The sequence below is a fragment of the Brassica napus genome, chromosome C8 (assembly GCF_020379485.1).
Source record: "Brassica napus cultivar Da-Ae chromosome C8, Da-Ae, whole genome shotgun sequence".
Taxonomy (NCBI): domain Eukaryota; kingdom Viridiplantae; phylum Streptophyta; class Magnoliopsida; order Brassicales; family Brassicaceae; genus Brassica; species Brassica napus.
Genome location: NC_063451.1, coordinates 7,496,637 through 7,511,173, shown reverse-complemented (window position 1 = coordinate 7,511,173; position 14,537 = coordinate 7,496,637). Strand labels below are relative to the sequence as shown.

The following is a 14,537-nucleotide window of genomic DNA, read 5'->3' as shown; positions in this document are numbered from 1 at the left end:
TAAAGTAACTGTTAATCTTGTCGTTTAGTGTTAAACCATGGATAATAAACTAACTGTTATCTTAAATGATATCGATTAGTTTACTCTCTTATTTCTCCCAAATAAAAAACTCTAATTTATAAGAAAGAGAACAGTTGATTTTCATTAAAAAAAACCCCTTCTTCATTCTATCAGAATGTTCGTTGTAAGAGTGTGTGCATGGTTGTGTTGTCCAAGGCAAGTAATAAGTTGTTTGTCGTGTTATAATAAGATTTTGTTCTTTGATTTTGAAATTCTATATGCACACAAAAACAATACAATAACTAAAGCTTAACAAGGTTAATAACTAGAGTTGTGAAACAAAAGACAAGCATCCAAAGACAGCATAATAACTCGAGTTGTAAAACAAAAGACTAATTTTTTAGAAGAAGAGCTTATAATCATGAACTATCTCCATAAACTTCAAATAATTTGTTAGTAATTGGATTTATATAGACTTCATGTCCCCTAGGAATGACCTCTCTGCGTGCTTGTCCTTTTCCAAGAGGTCGCCCATGTCCACGTCCACGGACACGACCAGTTGCAGGTGGTCTTCTTGATGCATCAGTTGCAGGTGGTCTTGTTGTTTCATCAGTGGAAATCGACGAAGATGGTCTTGTAGATGCCTCGGGACATGAAGATATAACATCAGGTGTGTTGATGGAAGATTGGAACTATGTTTTCTTCTGTCTCTTTGGTCTTTTTGGATTTGTTTCTTCTTCATCCTATAATGTTAAATAATTCAGATACGAAACTATCATATTAATATAAGTGGCAAATCTGATAAGAAGATATCATATAACTCACAAATATTTTAAACGGTCTTCCATGTTTATGTTTTGGACTTTGAACCACATGAGCGGCATTCTTACAAGTGTTTCGGTTATGTCCAACCTGTTGGCAATTACCACATGTTATTGTTCTGCCATCAGAGTCAATCGGTTAGGTCTTGAAGGTAACTCATGTGTTGCCTTAATCCTCTTTCTCTTAGGACGTCCGGGCATTTTCCTGAAACTTGTAACTCCAATGGGGTCTTTACCAGCCTTCCTCCAAAAAATTCTCCATTAACTGGTTTTATGTTGTTCCTGTAAGTCTCTATCCAAACCTGAATCTTGTAGTAATAATCACATAACTGCATAAAAATGTTAACATTATCAAAAAAAAATGTAACCACCATGATATAATAAAATATACAACAACTTACTTAGCTGGATCTTATTTGATGTCATTGATGACCCGAACTGCATGCCAATATGGGATGCCTGTGAGGTCCCACTTCCGACAAATACAAGTTTTTATTCAAAGACTCACCTCGAAGCTAAAACCATATAATCTTACTTCATACAAATTATTGCTACTAATTTATATGGTACAACGATTGCTTGTTTCTCGGTCTGCTTCCAAAGTAACAACTAATTTTTTGGAGAAATCCAGTAGACATTGGTTTTCCTTCACACACCTTCAAGAAACGCACATCATAGCTTGCCTCCTAATTGTTTCCAACATATGAATCAGAGGCAACTCTCTGAATTTTTTAATTGTCATGTTTAAGCTCTCATATAAGTTGTTGCAGACGTTATCAGATTGTGCTACAGTGGAGAAGAAAGCACGACACCAAGTGCTAGGATCAGATGTCTTTAAGTCATCATGTAATTCTCTATCAAATACACACAACTCATCCATCATTGATTCAAACTCTGAAATTGTTCGATTGTAAGCCACCCTCCAGAAGAAAGGTCTATTGTCTTCATCGACGTAAGTCTTCTTCCAATTAGCATACACATTCTTAGCACAGTTCCTATGCTCTTCGTTTGGGAGAACTGTTGCTAGAGCAATTTCCATACCCTGAAAACACACACAGAAAAAGAAATTAATGAGACCAATTAAGTTTGATATCCTCTTGCAGACCCTGGAACTCCTCGGTATCAAACAATGAGACCAATCAAGTTTCTTGAAATACCTTAAGCTTGTTTTTACATGCATATAACCAGTACATATTTTTCATATCAAGAATACTACATTGGAAAAAGACAATACATATAACATATTCAAGGTTTTATAAGACGACACTATTTGAAACCTGAGGTGAAGACATAATTTACATTTATAAGATTATAAAGCTATTCATTGACATTGATGTAAAATAAAATGTTGACCATATATCATGATTTTTGACGCAGATGAAAAGTAAAGACACAACATAGACCAAAAGCAAAGGAAAATGTGTTATGAACAACGAGAAACCATATTCATGATTTTCCAAGGGAAAGCTATAAGTGGTGATTTATTAAGGTAAAAGACATACTTTTTGTTTCTCTGAAATGAAAGTAAATCCAGTTCATGAACCCAATTCAAGTTCACTTGCAATTTTTTAACAAACCACTCCCATGAATCTTTGTTCTCTCCTCTAGCTATAGTCCAAGCAACATGATAAATATTTATTCCAAGCTATAGTCCAAGCAACATGAATCTTTGTTCTCTCCCTACATAAATCTTTGTTCTCTCCTCTAGCTATAGTCCAAGCAACATGAATCTTTATTTTCTGCATCTCTCCCTACATATGCTAATATCTCTCCTTTTAATTCTCACTTCAAGAAAGTACCATCTAGTTCTATCAAAGGGCAAAAAATTTATTCCAAGTTCTTCTAAATGGTTTAAAGCACACACAGAACCTATCAAATACTTGCCTTCCATCCTTCTCAACTATTATAATTCATGTGCAATTGTTGCCAGATCGCTTTAACTCTGCCTCATAATCTCACAACTTTGCAAATTGTTGTTTATGTGTTTCTAGCACAATAATTAAGGCAATCCTTCTTGCTTTTCTGCACTTATATATCAAAATTGAGACATTGTACTGATGCATCAACTCATCTTTGATATATGTAATTTTTATTTTAGGCCATCTTCTAGCTTCTTATTTGAACAGTTTGGTGATAATACCTTGTTTCATTATCTGAAGTTTTCCTGTTGGCAAATGCCAATGGATGCTTTCATATACCTTAACCAGCCACTTAAAAATTAGTTTCTCAACAGAACAATATATCCTTCACTTACAATTCTCATGGGTGCACATAGCTGCTTGTTTTGTTGACTCCTATCTATCAAGCTTGACGTCAAACTAGTCTTCAAGACATATCTTAGCAGCTGATCTCTGAACTCATCACCATTATTAAATGTTTGAATTAGTCACAAATATAGAGGCTTATCATAATCTGCACCGCTTCTTTGTGAGGTTGCTTTTTTCTTCTTCTTATTTCTCCATCTTCTTTGTGAAAATTTGCCCATCCTCAGCTATATCAACCGAAGAATCTGTATATTCATCTCCTCATCTTCACTATTGCTTTCACTTTCTTCATCATGAACAAGGTTTGGTTGTGTACACTCGGTCTGTGCAGCCTGTGAAAACATATTTTGGAATCGAACATCTTGATCAACTCCTTGACCCAAAATATGTTCTTCATCCTCAGATTGTTGACCATTTACAGCTTTTTCCTGCTCTTCTCTAATCTAAGTCTCATTCGTTTCTTCTTCATCACTAACTTCTTCTCTAATTTCATCATCACTCTTCTCTTCATCATCACTCTTATTTTCGTCAGCATTCTGACCATAGACAATATACAAATCAGCTTCACCAACACCTTTTGTTTCTTCACACAACTTCTTAATCTTAGCATCTTTGTTTTTGTATATCGACCTAGCTGTAGATATATCTTCGTTGGCTACTTTATACCAAACCTGCTCCACCTTACCCTTGATTCCTCTGTCTACTATAAAATCCTCAAAAATTGACTATGTAATAAGATCCGGGTCGACGACCAAATCTCTAACATAAATTCCACCGAGTATGAGAACTTCTCTCTTTTGTATGACACTGAACCGCCATAACCAATGTGCATCTTTAAAACACCATCGATGTCACTGTAAACACAAAAAACAACAAGATTATGAGTGATTCACAGAACCAAATAATTCAATGATTCACAGAACCAAACAATTCAATGATTCACAGAACCAAACAACGACAATCACGATGGCTTTCTTAAGTCATTGTTCTTCTCAAAGATACACTCTTACGGCGAACATTCCGACATAATGAAGAAGGTGTTTTTAAATGAAAATCAATTGCTATTTTTCTTATAAATTAGGTTTTTTTTATTGGAGGTGAGTAAGAGAGTAAACTAATTGACATTTTTTAAGATAAATGTTAGTTTATTAACCATGGTTTAACAGTAAACGATAAGATTAACTATTACTTTATGATGTTAACAGTATCGGTAATGGTGTTAACGAGCCAAACTAAAATTGGCTACACGGATTTTAGATGAAAAAAAATTGTGTATTTTCCCGGTCAGACAAAAACCATGTGTATTAATATGGAATTTTTCCCAAATTAATTTTAGTATGTATATGTAAACAAGTCCGGTTAAAAACTATTAGATGTTGCAATATGTATGTATAGTTTTTTAATCGATAATAGTTAATATTGTTAGACATACATATAGAAAGTGACACTTGTAATATCTGAAAGTAGATCAAAGGTGAATCCCAAAAGTGGATCCAATTTAACAATATTGATAAATGTATTAAACATTTTATGATTATTCAGTACATTTTGTTTACTTTCACTGTTATTCTTCAGGTTCGATTAAAAATTACCATGCCAAATTAAGTGAAAAATAATCCTCTAAAATCAGAAAAATTGAATTCCATGTCCGAATCGGTTTAAGCAGTTGTGCGATTTTTACGCATTATTTAACCCAACATTATGAAATTTCCTCTAAAGAGGCCTTTGTCATTGACTGTGACAAAATGTTAGAGAAGTGGGGTGCCATAATTTTCAGTAACCAGAAACTCTCTTTTATTTTCATCACCCTGAAATATACACCAATCTAATAATACAAATGCGTATGTAATAGATATGTGCTGTGGGCGGGTATGCCAGTTTTGTTGCCACACTATTAATTAGTTTTGAGATTTGCATTTGAAACCATTCCAAATGATTTTATGACAAAACTGCATAAATAGTTACCCTAAACCTTCAAGGTAACGAACTCGCATAGAAAAAAAGGGAGAGTAGCAGCAGCAGCAGCAGCAGCTACAAACGTCAAAGCAGGTGCAAACCAGACCAACCCGTGGAATAAAGCCAGCTTTGGCGGTTGTAGCAACGCTCTACGTTCCATGGCTATTAAAAGGTGAGGCTCCTCCTCCTCCTTTGGCTGGATCCTTTTGCAATAACACATCATGATTGATCGAAGCCAATTGTGACAAATTCTGCAACATAATATTAACATTATCTTATAGCTGATAATAATTAATCCCAAGACGGAATAATATAATCCTCAACGTTACCTATTCCTAAGGTTTCCCAAGATTACCCAACAACGTCAACTAAAGTAAATTGAGATTCGTACTTTGCTTTTAGCTGCGTTAGCGAGGAAGCAGAGATTTTACCTTGAAAGAAAAGTTTATGAACGAGAGATAGCAAGGTGGAGAATCAAAGTCGGCCAGATTGGTGCATTCATCCAACTTAAAAAACAGACGAAACCAAGATATGCATTAGATACGAGGTTTGCAAGTGAAGTACTTGAGAGAGAAAAGGATGCGAGTTTTCTAGATGTTTTTACCTCGTCTCCTGAGTTTGGATATGATTCATTGTCGTTGTCAGTATCAGAATCACTGCAACTCTTTTCACCAAACCGTGATACAAAATAGCTAGTGTCATGTATACTCTCAGGCTGTGGTACAAAGGCAGCCTGCCAAAAAGCAAGAACAAGGAAACAACTCGATCATTTATAAGACTTCTGTTTTTCCCATCTCTTCACCAGGCGACTAACAATAATTTGTCTATCAAATCTGCCTTGACAGAAAAACAGGTGCGGAGTCATGTTCTTACCTTTTGCATAGCAAGATTTTCCCAGTCAACACCTCGAAAGAAGGGATGTGATTTAACCTGGAAATGAGACCAGAAATGTTACATATCCTTCTGCTGTAGCATGCATTTAGAAACCAGTTGTTTCTCTGTTCTGCGGCTTTAGTAAAAAGTAAAAGGGAAAGTAGTTGAGTACCTCTGCAGCCCCATTCGCCCCCAGTCGTTTTTCCGGCTCATGAACAAGAAACCTAAGAAAATGAATCTATATAAAAATGGAGCAACTAGTAAAATATACAGCATAAAGTCAGCTGATGTTGTACGGAACCAAAATACCTGTTAATCAGATCCTGAGCTTCATAAGACATTTGACCAGGCACATCAGGCCAGGGCATTTTTCCGTTGAGGATGTTGTCAAATATGATCTGCGCAGCATAATTAGAAAAGTTGAGCCTGATAAAATGTTTGTAAAATGAATTATTCAGAGAATTCTTTGCTTAGACGGAAATACATAGCTACTAGTCAGATATATGCCTGAGGAACATAGGACTACAGTGAACATATGATTATGGTACTAGTAAGCTTTATGACTTTAAAACTTGCTGCAGCTCCAGAACTACACTCTAGTCAGTAAGTTTAAAATGTTGTAAGCACCTCAGGGCGGGCTGCTGTAAAAGGTGGAATTCCAGTTATCAGTTCAAACAAGATGATTCCCACAGACCACCAATCCGCAGCATAACCTGCACACACATCAAGAAGGTAAATATAATTTCTTCGCACTTTAGAAGAACCTACGTTTAAGGTTTTATGCAAACCATGTTCAGTTCCGAGAAGAATCTCCGGCGCCAAGTAGTCAGGTGTCCCAACAGCTGAATGTCGAATTCTCTCTTCTTCTTTGCTCTTCTGAAAATGACGAGAACTTTTTCTTGGAGATGCATCTGACTCAGGGCCAGATAAATCTATTGTGTTGTTTATAAGACCGATTTTTGACAGCCCAAAGTCTGTCAGCTGGTGACAAAGATAATAATAAGCTGGATGGTTAAACAGCAGAACAAATTAAATTCAACAATCGCAGTGGAAACAGTGTTAGCATATGGCTATTTTCCTATATTTGTAAGAACACAATAGAACTCTCATTTTATCAAGGAAAAACATTTGACCACTCTACTGCAAGAAATAGGTATGCAAGAGGTTAGATAACAGACCTTGATGTGCCCATCATGAGCTATTAAAAGGTTATCAGGCTTAATATCTCGGTGCACAATATTTAGAGAATGGAGGTATTCCAATGCAAGAACCTGAAATAAATGATAACCGTTTCTTTAAGAATCCCACAAACCATCCCCATATGAAGCCTTCGACTAACCAGTTCCGCGATGTAAATACGAGCAATGTCATCGTCAAGACAGCCAACTTTCTGGAGCAGAGAGTATAGATCACCACCATTAAGATATTCCATTACCAAGTAGAGGTTATCACTGCAGGTGAATGAATAAAAAAATCGAACCTGCATCAATAAGACCAGGTGTTCAACCTTTGGAAAATAGTATTATGGGTTGGACAGTAGCAAAGAAGTGAAATGTTTACCACAAAAGGGTATCTGACAGTTATTAGTATATTTCGCTCTTCCAATATCCGTTCGAAGTCGTTTTTCCTTATCATATCCAGCTTCTTGAGTACCTGGTATATGAGCAACATAAGATTAGCACATGGAGAAGGTGACAACAACAAAGCAAAACAAAAACAAAAAGAAGATAAAATGCAGCTACCTTTATTGCAAAAAAGTCCCCTGTTGTTCTTTTACGTGCAAGAAAGACTTTACCAAAGGCACCTCTGCTTATTGGTTTGATGATCTCAAAGTCATCGATGCTTGTCCTTTCTTTCTGCGCAAAGTGCGGAGTAGTCATTGCGGAACCTTGCGATGCATGCTCCGAGACACTTTCACTCTCTTTTACATTGCCCGTTGAACTCTTATCACCAATCAAATCGCAGGCATACATATATTTCTCGCTGCAGATAAGATCAGAAATTAATATACTTTATTATATATTTCTCGCTACAGATATGGCTAGAATTTTATAACACATTGAATTTTACCAGAGAAGTTTCTCGATCCTCCCCCCAAAAGTATCTATAACAAGTGCTTTGAGCTTGCTCTGCTTCAAGACAGCTTGTATGTCTTGCATGCAGGCAAGCAAATAGTCACAGGAACCCTCTTTCGAGAGATCTGTGCTTGCTCCACACCGGGCAATATCAGAAAGGTCCATCATCTGCAAGATGGGAAAAAATATAAGCAGTTATGAATTAAGATTCTTTTATACTAAAATCAGTGAAACAGGTAAACACAAATTTGAATCTGAAGAAATTTGAAGCAATGGATTCGCTAAAACCCATAGAGGTTTTAACAATAGAGGAGAAATTCTCAACCCATTAATGACATCAGCAGTAGTACCCACAAAAAATTTTGAGTGTACAGTTTTTGATTAAAGACATTAATGATTTCCAAATTCTGGCAAAACTCATTAGGAAATAAATATATAAGAAAGACATAGTGGAAACAGAAAGCTAACCAATTGAAGATCCTCTTGCTCTGGACTATGCCGCTCTAGCCAATAAGAGTCAAAGTGGCTTGTTCTGGGGGTATTTGTTGAAGATACTGAAGTGATGCTACCAGTTGATGATGAAGTGCCATGATGGCAAAATTTAGCCCCTACATGGCTCTTCAAGTTAATAGGAAATGTGTTAGACTCGTCTATGAAGGCAGTGTCCATCTCATGCAGATCCTCAAACATTCCCTCAACACCTTTGTTCCGCCATTCATTTACTTTAGGAGAACAACCTTCAGATGCAACTCCAGATTTCTGCAAGACCGGGTTTTCCAGGCCACCAGCTTGGGGATGAAAGGAATTTGAACTTCGTGAATCAATGATCTGTTCCAGTATCTCTTCAAGTTTCAAAAGGCGCTCATCAACATCCAAACAATTTATTTCACATTTATCTGCGTATGCGCATATGTAAGAGTGTGGTTCCAGATGGGAGAGAGTAACTTCTTCCTCGCATATGCGGCATATTACAGAATCCCATCCACCTAACTCTTTCCTAGGAGGATCATTTGGCATATTATCTTGATACTCATTACTTAAATAAGATCTTTGTTCCACCACTTTACTATTAAACTGAGACCCCTGTTTAGAAGCTCCATAACCTTCTCTAGCAGCATTATTGCTTTGATCATCTGTTATCCCAAAGCCTAAAGTTGCCTCTGACTCTAAAGATTCTTTGTCCTGTTTCTTGAACTTTTTTCCTGCTTCATCAACTCTAGAAGTGGAAACCCAATTTGTTTCCAGAGCAGGGATATTTTCCAAGCATTCCTTAAATTTCCGGAAGGAATTCTCATCAATGGGCTCAGTCTCCTTCTGAAACATGACAACTCTTGTACAATGAGTCAGTATAAAAAGCAACTGAGAAACAAACCACTTCACAAGCCCTGCTTGGCACTGTTTCATCTTCTTAGTTAAGTCTTGGACAATAGATTCACAAGTAGCACGAAGCTGAGCAGATGTCATCTCTATACAGGTTTGAGCCAACTTAAGTAACTCCTCTGCCGTTTCTCGATCTTGAGGGCATGATGGATCCATTTTCTCCATATTTTCCTCCACATCTATGACAAAGTCATCCAGCTTCTTATCCACAATCTCCTTTGCAACATCAAATCTAGAGTGAAGTGAGCCCAAAAGTTCCTGAGTATCATTTCATCTCCAAACTCAATATTTTTGAACACTAAACCAAAAAAAATCAAAATACAAACCCACTCCCGTAACAAGCATCACCTTGAGGTCGTTGTAGCTGTGTGGACGAGGGTGACAAGTTTGAACACCACCGCGTGGCCCTAACTCATGTGAAAAGCTCTTTATACCTATTGCTGGCACCTTGCAAGAGGAAAGGTTGGTTTCAGATAGCTTGACCATCGTTTCCTCGTCTTTACGAGAGTTGTTGACTTTAGATTTGGCATCCTGCCACCACCAAAAGCAGGTCAGATAGTTTCAAAAACCCCAACGCCCTCATCAAAAACCCATTTCATACCTCACTAGTTGAGCAGCCATAATCTTTGTGAATGTTCACAGAATACTTGGGTTTGTAAGAAGCAAGCCACCTCGACAACTTCTTTCCCTTATTATGCTCTGAAACATCAAGAAAAGCTTATCAATTTGTTTTTCTATGAAGGCAAGTTTCAAAATGATCATAGGAAAAATCAAAACCTTGCTTGGAAGTGGTTTTGCCATATTCACGACGAGGAGCAATACTTTTCGGCTTACGGTTATTAAAAGGAGGAGGAGGCTTTGGAACGGTGACGGCCGATTCATCGGGTTTGGGACCAGATGGAGCTAACCGAGTCTTGATTCGGTTCAAACCGGAAGGAATCGAGACTTCAGAAGAAAGGCCTCGATCCTTACGATCCATAACAGGGAGGGTGGTTACGAAAACCCTAATTGAAGACCTCTCAGCGAGGCAGGCTATATATGGCTTCTTCCGGGAAACGAGGGCGGCGATGAGAGAGAATCAGAAAGATTCATGGTTTTGGTAAGCTTCTTATTAGAGTGCAATGGTGTTGGTTGGTTATAGGATCAACGACCTCGCGGTTGTAATAATATCTCTTTCGATTTAATTATTTCTTAATGTGTGACCTTTTCAAATTTCAAAACAATTAATTAATTATATCTTTTATATACTAAAGCCCAATAAAATTTTGGCAAGTGGAATATATTTTCAAAAAAAAAAAAGCAAAAACAAAAATAAATTCAAAAAACATTTCGTTTAATTATCTTCTAACAGTTTTAAATTAAAAAATCCCTACATTTTCTCATTTTACACCCACGATGAACTCACGATCATAACAGTTAATCTTTCTCTTTTTAAACTCAAAATGCCTATCAGGTAAATTCATTTCCACTTGTTTTCAGAAATTTTTAGTTCCTAAACTCGTTATAACAGCTTTTAACTCTCTCTCCAAAATACGATGAACCATTTTTATGTTAAATTCTACTGACAGTATCCACGAATCTCTACAATTCTGAATCTATATCAACACAATCTCTGGCCAAAAAGTGGCACACCAATAATCTTAAAAAACTCTTCATGAATAGAGAAAAAACCCACAAGATGATGTGGACGAGAGTAGACGAAACACACTCCATATAGGATGTTGAAGAACGTAAAGTCTTTTCTCTTCCCCCTTTTTCTTTGTTGAACAATCTTTTCTCTTCCTTCTTCTCCATGTTTCATATTCTTCATCAATTTTTTCCCTCAGATTTTCTTAGCATCAACAAAAATCAATAGAGGGTTGTGACTACTATATTCGTGTTCATTTTTTTTTATTTTGCACAAATCTATATCGGTTGATTCTTTTAGCGTGATTCAGATAGAATATGTCACTTAAATACACTGTTCCTTTAAAGCTTTTTTCAATTCTTTTTAAAAGGGCTTTACAAAGCTTATTTCTTCAAAAGAGAAAGACATGAAAATAAGAACACCATTTGCAAATGAGGAAATATTAGAAATTCAGTTATGTCTAACTTTTTTGTAGGCACTACGCAGCAAAAAGAAATCCCGTCCAATAGAGAAGGTAATAGATTCTGCAAACTTTACAGTTCTATCTTTGTTTTTTCATAATTATGACTCAATTTCTTATTACAAACTAGCTTTAAGCTGCATTTCCCCCACAAGCATTGATTTCACTATATCTTATGTTTTAAGGAATTATTTACCCGTAAGTAGTAGTAGTACGGGACGGAACACTAAGTACGCTACATACATCTTAATTCTGATATAAAATTTAAGGAAATTTACGTACGGGAAAGAACACTAGTTGTATACTAAATCACAAATCACTTGCCCAATAAAATTTTGGCAAGTGGAATATATTTTCAAAAAATAAAGCAAAAACAAAAATAAATTCAAAAAACATTTCGTTTAATTATCTTCTAACAGTTTTTAAATTAAAAAATCCCTACATTTTCTCATTTTACACCCATGATGAACTCACGATCATAACAGTTAATCTTTCTCTTTTTAAACTCAAAATGCCTATCAGGTAAATTCATTTCCACTTGTTTTCAGAAATTTTTAGTCCCTAAACTCTTTATAATAGCTTTTAACTCTTTCTCCAAAATACGATGAAATATTTTTATGTTAAATTCTACTGACAGTATCCATGAATCTCTACAATTCTGAATCTATATCAACACAATCTCTTTCCAAAAAGTGGCACACCAATAATCTTAAAAAACTCTTTTCATGAATAGAGAAAAAAACCAACAAGATGTTGTGGACTAGAGTAGACCAAACACACTCCATATAGCATGCTGAAGAACGTAAAGTCCAGGTTAGTAACTCTAAAACACTCAAACTTTTCATGCTCAAATCTTAATTTGCATCATGTTGAATTTTCTTTTTATAAAGTATTATTCTTTTCGATTATCTATTCTGGAGAATTCTCCCGTCGATGGAAGATCATCAGTTTGCATGGATACTTTGGTACATTTGGAAAGCTAGGAATAATAAAGTTTTTAGTAATTTGGATATGGACCCTATGGATACGCTTAAACTGGCTGAAACAGAATCGATACTGTGGGCGGAAGCACAAATAGCAATCGATCAGAGGATGATAACATCAATAATAGATCCGATATTACCGTCGATACCAGGTAGATGGTGTTTTACAGATGGCTCATGGAAAGAGGGTGTTAGTTTCTCAGGACAAGGTTGGCTTAGTACTTTGGAAGGGTTTGATGGTTTGTTGGGGGCGAGAAATGTCAGGGCTAGTCTTTCGCCTCTTCATGCGGAAATAGAAGCGTTACTCTGGGCAATGGAATGCATGAGGAATTTACGTCAATTTCAGGTTACGTTTGCAACGGATTGTTCTCAATTGGTGAAGATGGTTTCGGAACCAGAAGAATGGCCAGCTTTTGCAAATTATTTAGAAGACATCACGATCCTGAAGGAGAGCTTCATAAGAGCAGACATTATCTATGTACCGACGCAAAATTCAAAGGCGGATAGTCTGGCACGCAGTGCTAGGAAGCAATCGTCTTTTGTCGTTCACATGGATTCAGCTCACCCGGTTTGGTTCACAGAGTCAACATGAGTCTGTAATGCTGATGACAAAAAAAAAAAAAAAGTATTATTCTTTTCTAATCTACTTATTTCTTTTCTTTTTCTTTCTGCTTTAATGGATATAGACAAAAGCTACATACTGGGTGAAAACAAAACAAGTCAATAACATTTGCAAAATGATTTAAATCAATTCTCGATTAAATCAATTCTCGATTAAATCAGTTCTGCGTATAAGGCCTTTGAGATATCTCACAAGAAGAAAATAAATTTGATAACAACAAATGGAATTTAAGAAACTCATGTGATAGGTACACCAAAAAGAGCCTACTGTCTAGAGAAACCATATTTGATCAGGTTGGTCTTCCTTATTTTCTCTTTATGTGTTTGTTTTGTTTACTTTTGATCGATATTTTTTTTCCTTTTTTTTCTTATATACAGTAACTAAATTTGTAGAGTTTTAGAAACAAAAAAAAGTTGAAGCAAATAGATCATTGAAAATGAATTGCTGTAAAAGAGACAATGGAAAAAAAAAACAAAAGCTACAGAAGATACTAACGTCAATTACCTACAAAACTAAAAGTTGTATTTTAATTGGACTTCATAAAAAATATGCTTTTCTTCAAAAAGAAAAATACATATGTAATAAAAAAAATTGGTTCTGAAAAGAGATCGATATCTTACATTCAGGGTTTATATTAGGCTATTGTAAGATATAAATATCAACATTCTATTTTTCAGATGCAAAATAACATTTTTTTCATTGTCAAATACCCAAATACTATATTTAGTGTATCTATATATATAACCAATACCCGTGGGAGATATCACTAGTTCTTCTATAAAGTACAGTATACTTTTACCATATGTTATGTCCATCATGGATAATATCTGATTCTTCCCAAACTACTTTTTTAAAAATTAATTTGGAGATATCTCAGGTCCATAGTGAGGTCCAAACTAATTCCCCAAAAAAGGTGCAGTCCATAAATAATTTTTTTTTCCGGGCATTCAAATGGGTTCTAAAGCATGGATCTATATTCTTATTAAGTGACCAGAATAATTGGGATTTAGTTTTGCAAAGCAGGTGGTTCGAAACTGAAACGTGTTAGGGTCCTAACCCCACCTTCTTACCACCCGACCAAAATCACCCGGTCTTTCCAAACTACTTGAAGCGGCTCTTTTTGTAAAAATGATCAAGATTTTTTCCATTTTGGTCATTATAATGCTTTTAACAAATAAATATCAGAGTGGGTAAAGATTATCGAACTTATGTAATTTGCCAGGAAAAAAACATTTTTTAGAAAGGGCTGAGAAAAAGCATTTTGATGATGACAAAATATATGAGAAGCGAAAATATAACCATTTCGATGTAAAAAGTAAAAAGAACACGAAACTATATTCTACTGAGAATTTACTATGTAAATAAGAGTTAGAACAGTGATCAAAATATTAAGATTTTAATGAGCAAACTCCAAAAAAAAAAAAACTCAAATAAAAGAACACTACAAGAGTTTAGAAATAAGTAGTCACAAACCAT

General features: G+C 35.6%; 1 protein-coding gene across 1 annotated transcript; it reads right to left on the bottom strand.

Moving 5' to 3' along the window:
- Nucleotides 1-4,862: 4,862 nt before the first annotated feature.
- On the bottom strand, nucleotides 4,863-10,513 carry LOC106390669 (probable serine/threonine protein kinase IRE4). Its single transcript, XM_013831187.3, has 17 exons — nucleotides 10,147-10,513; nucleotides 9,971-10,068; nucleotides 9,718-9,900; nucleotides 8,458-9,627; nucleotides 7,985-8,157; nucleotides 7,657-7,897; nucleotides 7,475-7,567; nucleotides 7,254-7,394; nucleotides 7,093-7,185; nucleotides 6,703-6,895; nucleotides 6,542-6,627; nucleotides 6,224-6,312; nucleotides 6,087-6,138; nucleotides 5,915-5,971; nucleotides 5,646-5,774; nucleotides 5,473-5,547; nucleotides 4,863-5,292 (listed from the first exon to the last, which is right to left on the bottom strand). The coding sequence occupies exons 1-17, from the start codon at nucleotides 10,346-10,348 to the stop codon at nucleotides 5,191-5,193; spliced, it is 3,177 nt and encodes a 1,058-aa protein (XP_013686641.2). The 5' UTR covers nucleotides 10,349-10,513; the 3' UTR covers nucleotides 4,863-5,190.
- Nucleotides 10,514-14,537: the final 4,024 nt, after the last annotated feature.

Excerpts from the sequence above, each read along its gene's own strand:
- LOC106390669 (XM_013831187.3), bottom strand. The coding sequence starts at position 10,348 with ATGGATCGTAAGGATCGAGGCCTTTCTTCTGAAGTCTCGATTCCTTCC. Across the intron at positions 7,395-7,474 it reads CTGTCAGATACCCTTTTGTG|GTTCGATTTTTTTATTCATT; the intron begins GTAAACATTTCA and ends TTATTGATGCAG. Across the intron at positions 7,186-7,253 it reads GTATTTACATCGCGGAACTG|GTTCTTGCATTGGAATACCT; the intron begins GTTAGTCGAAGG and ends CATTTATTTCAG.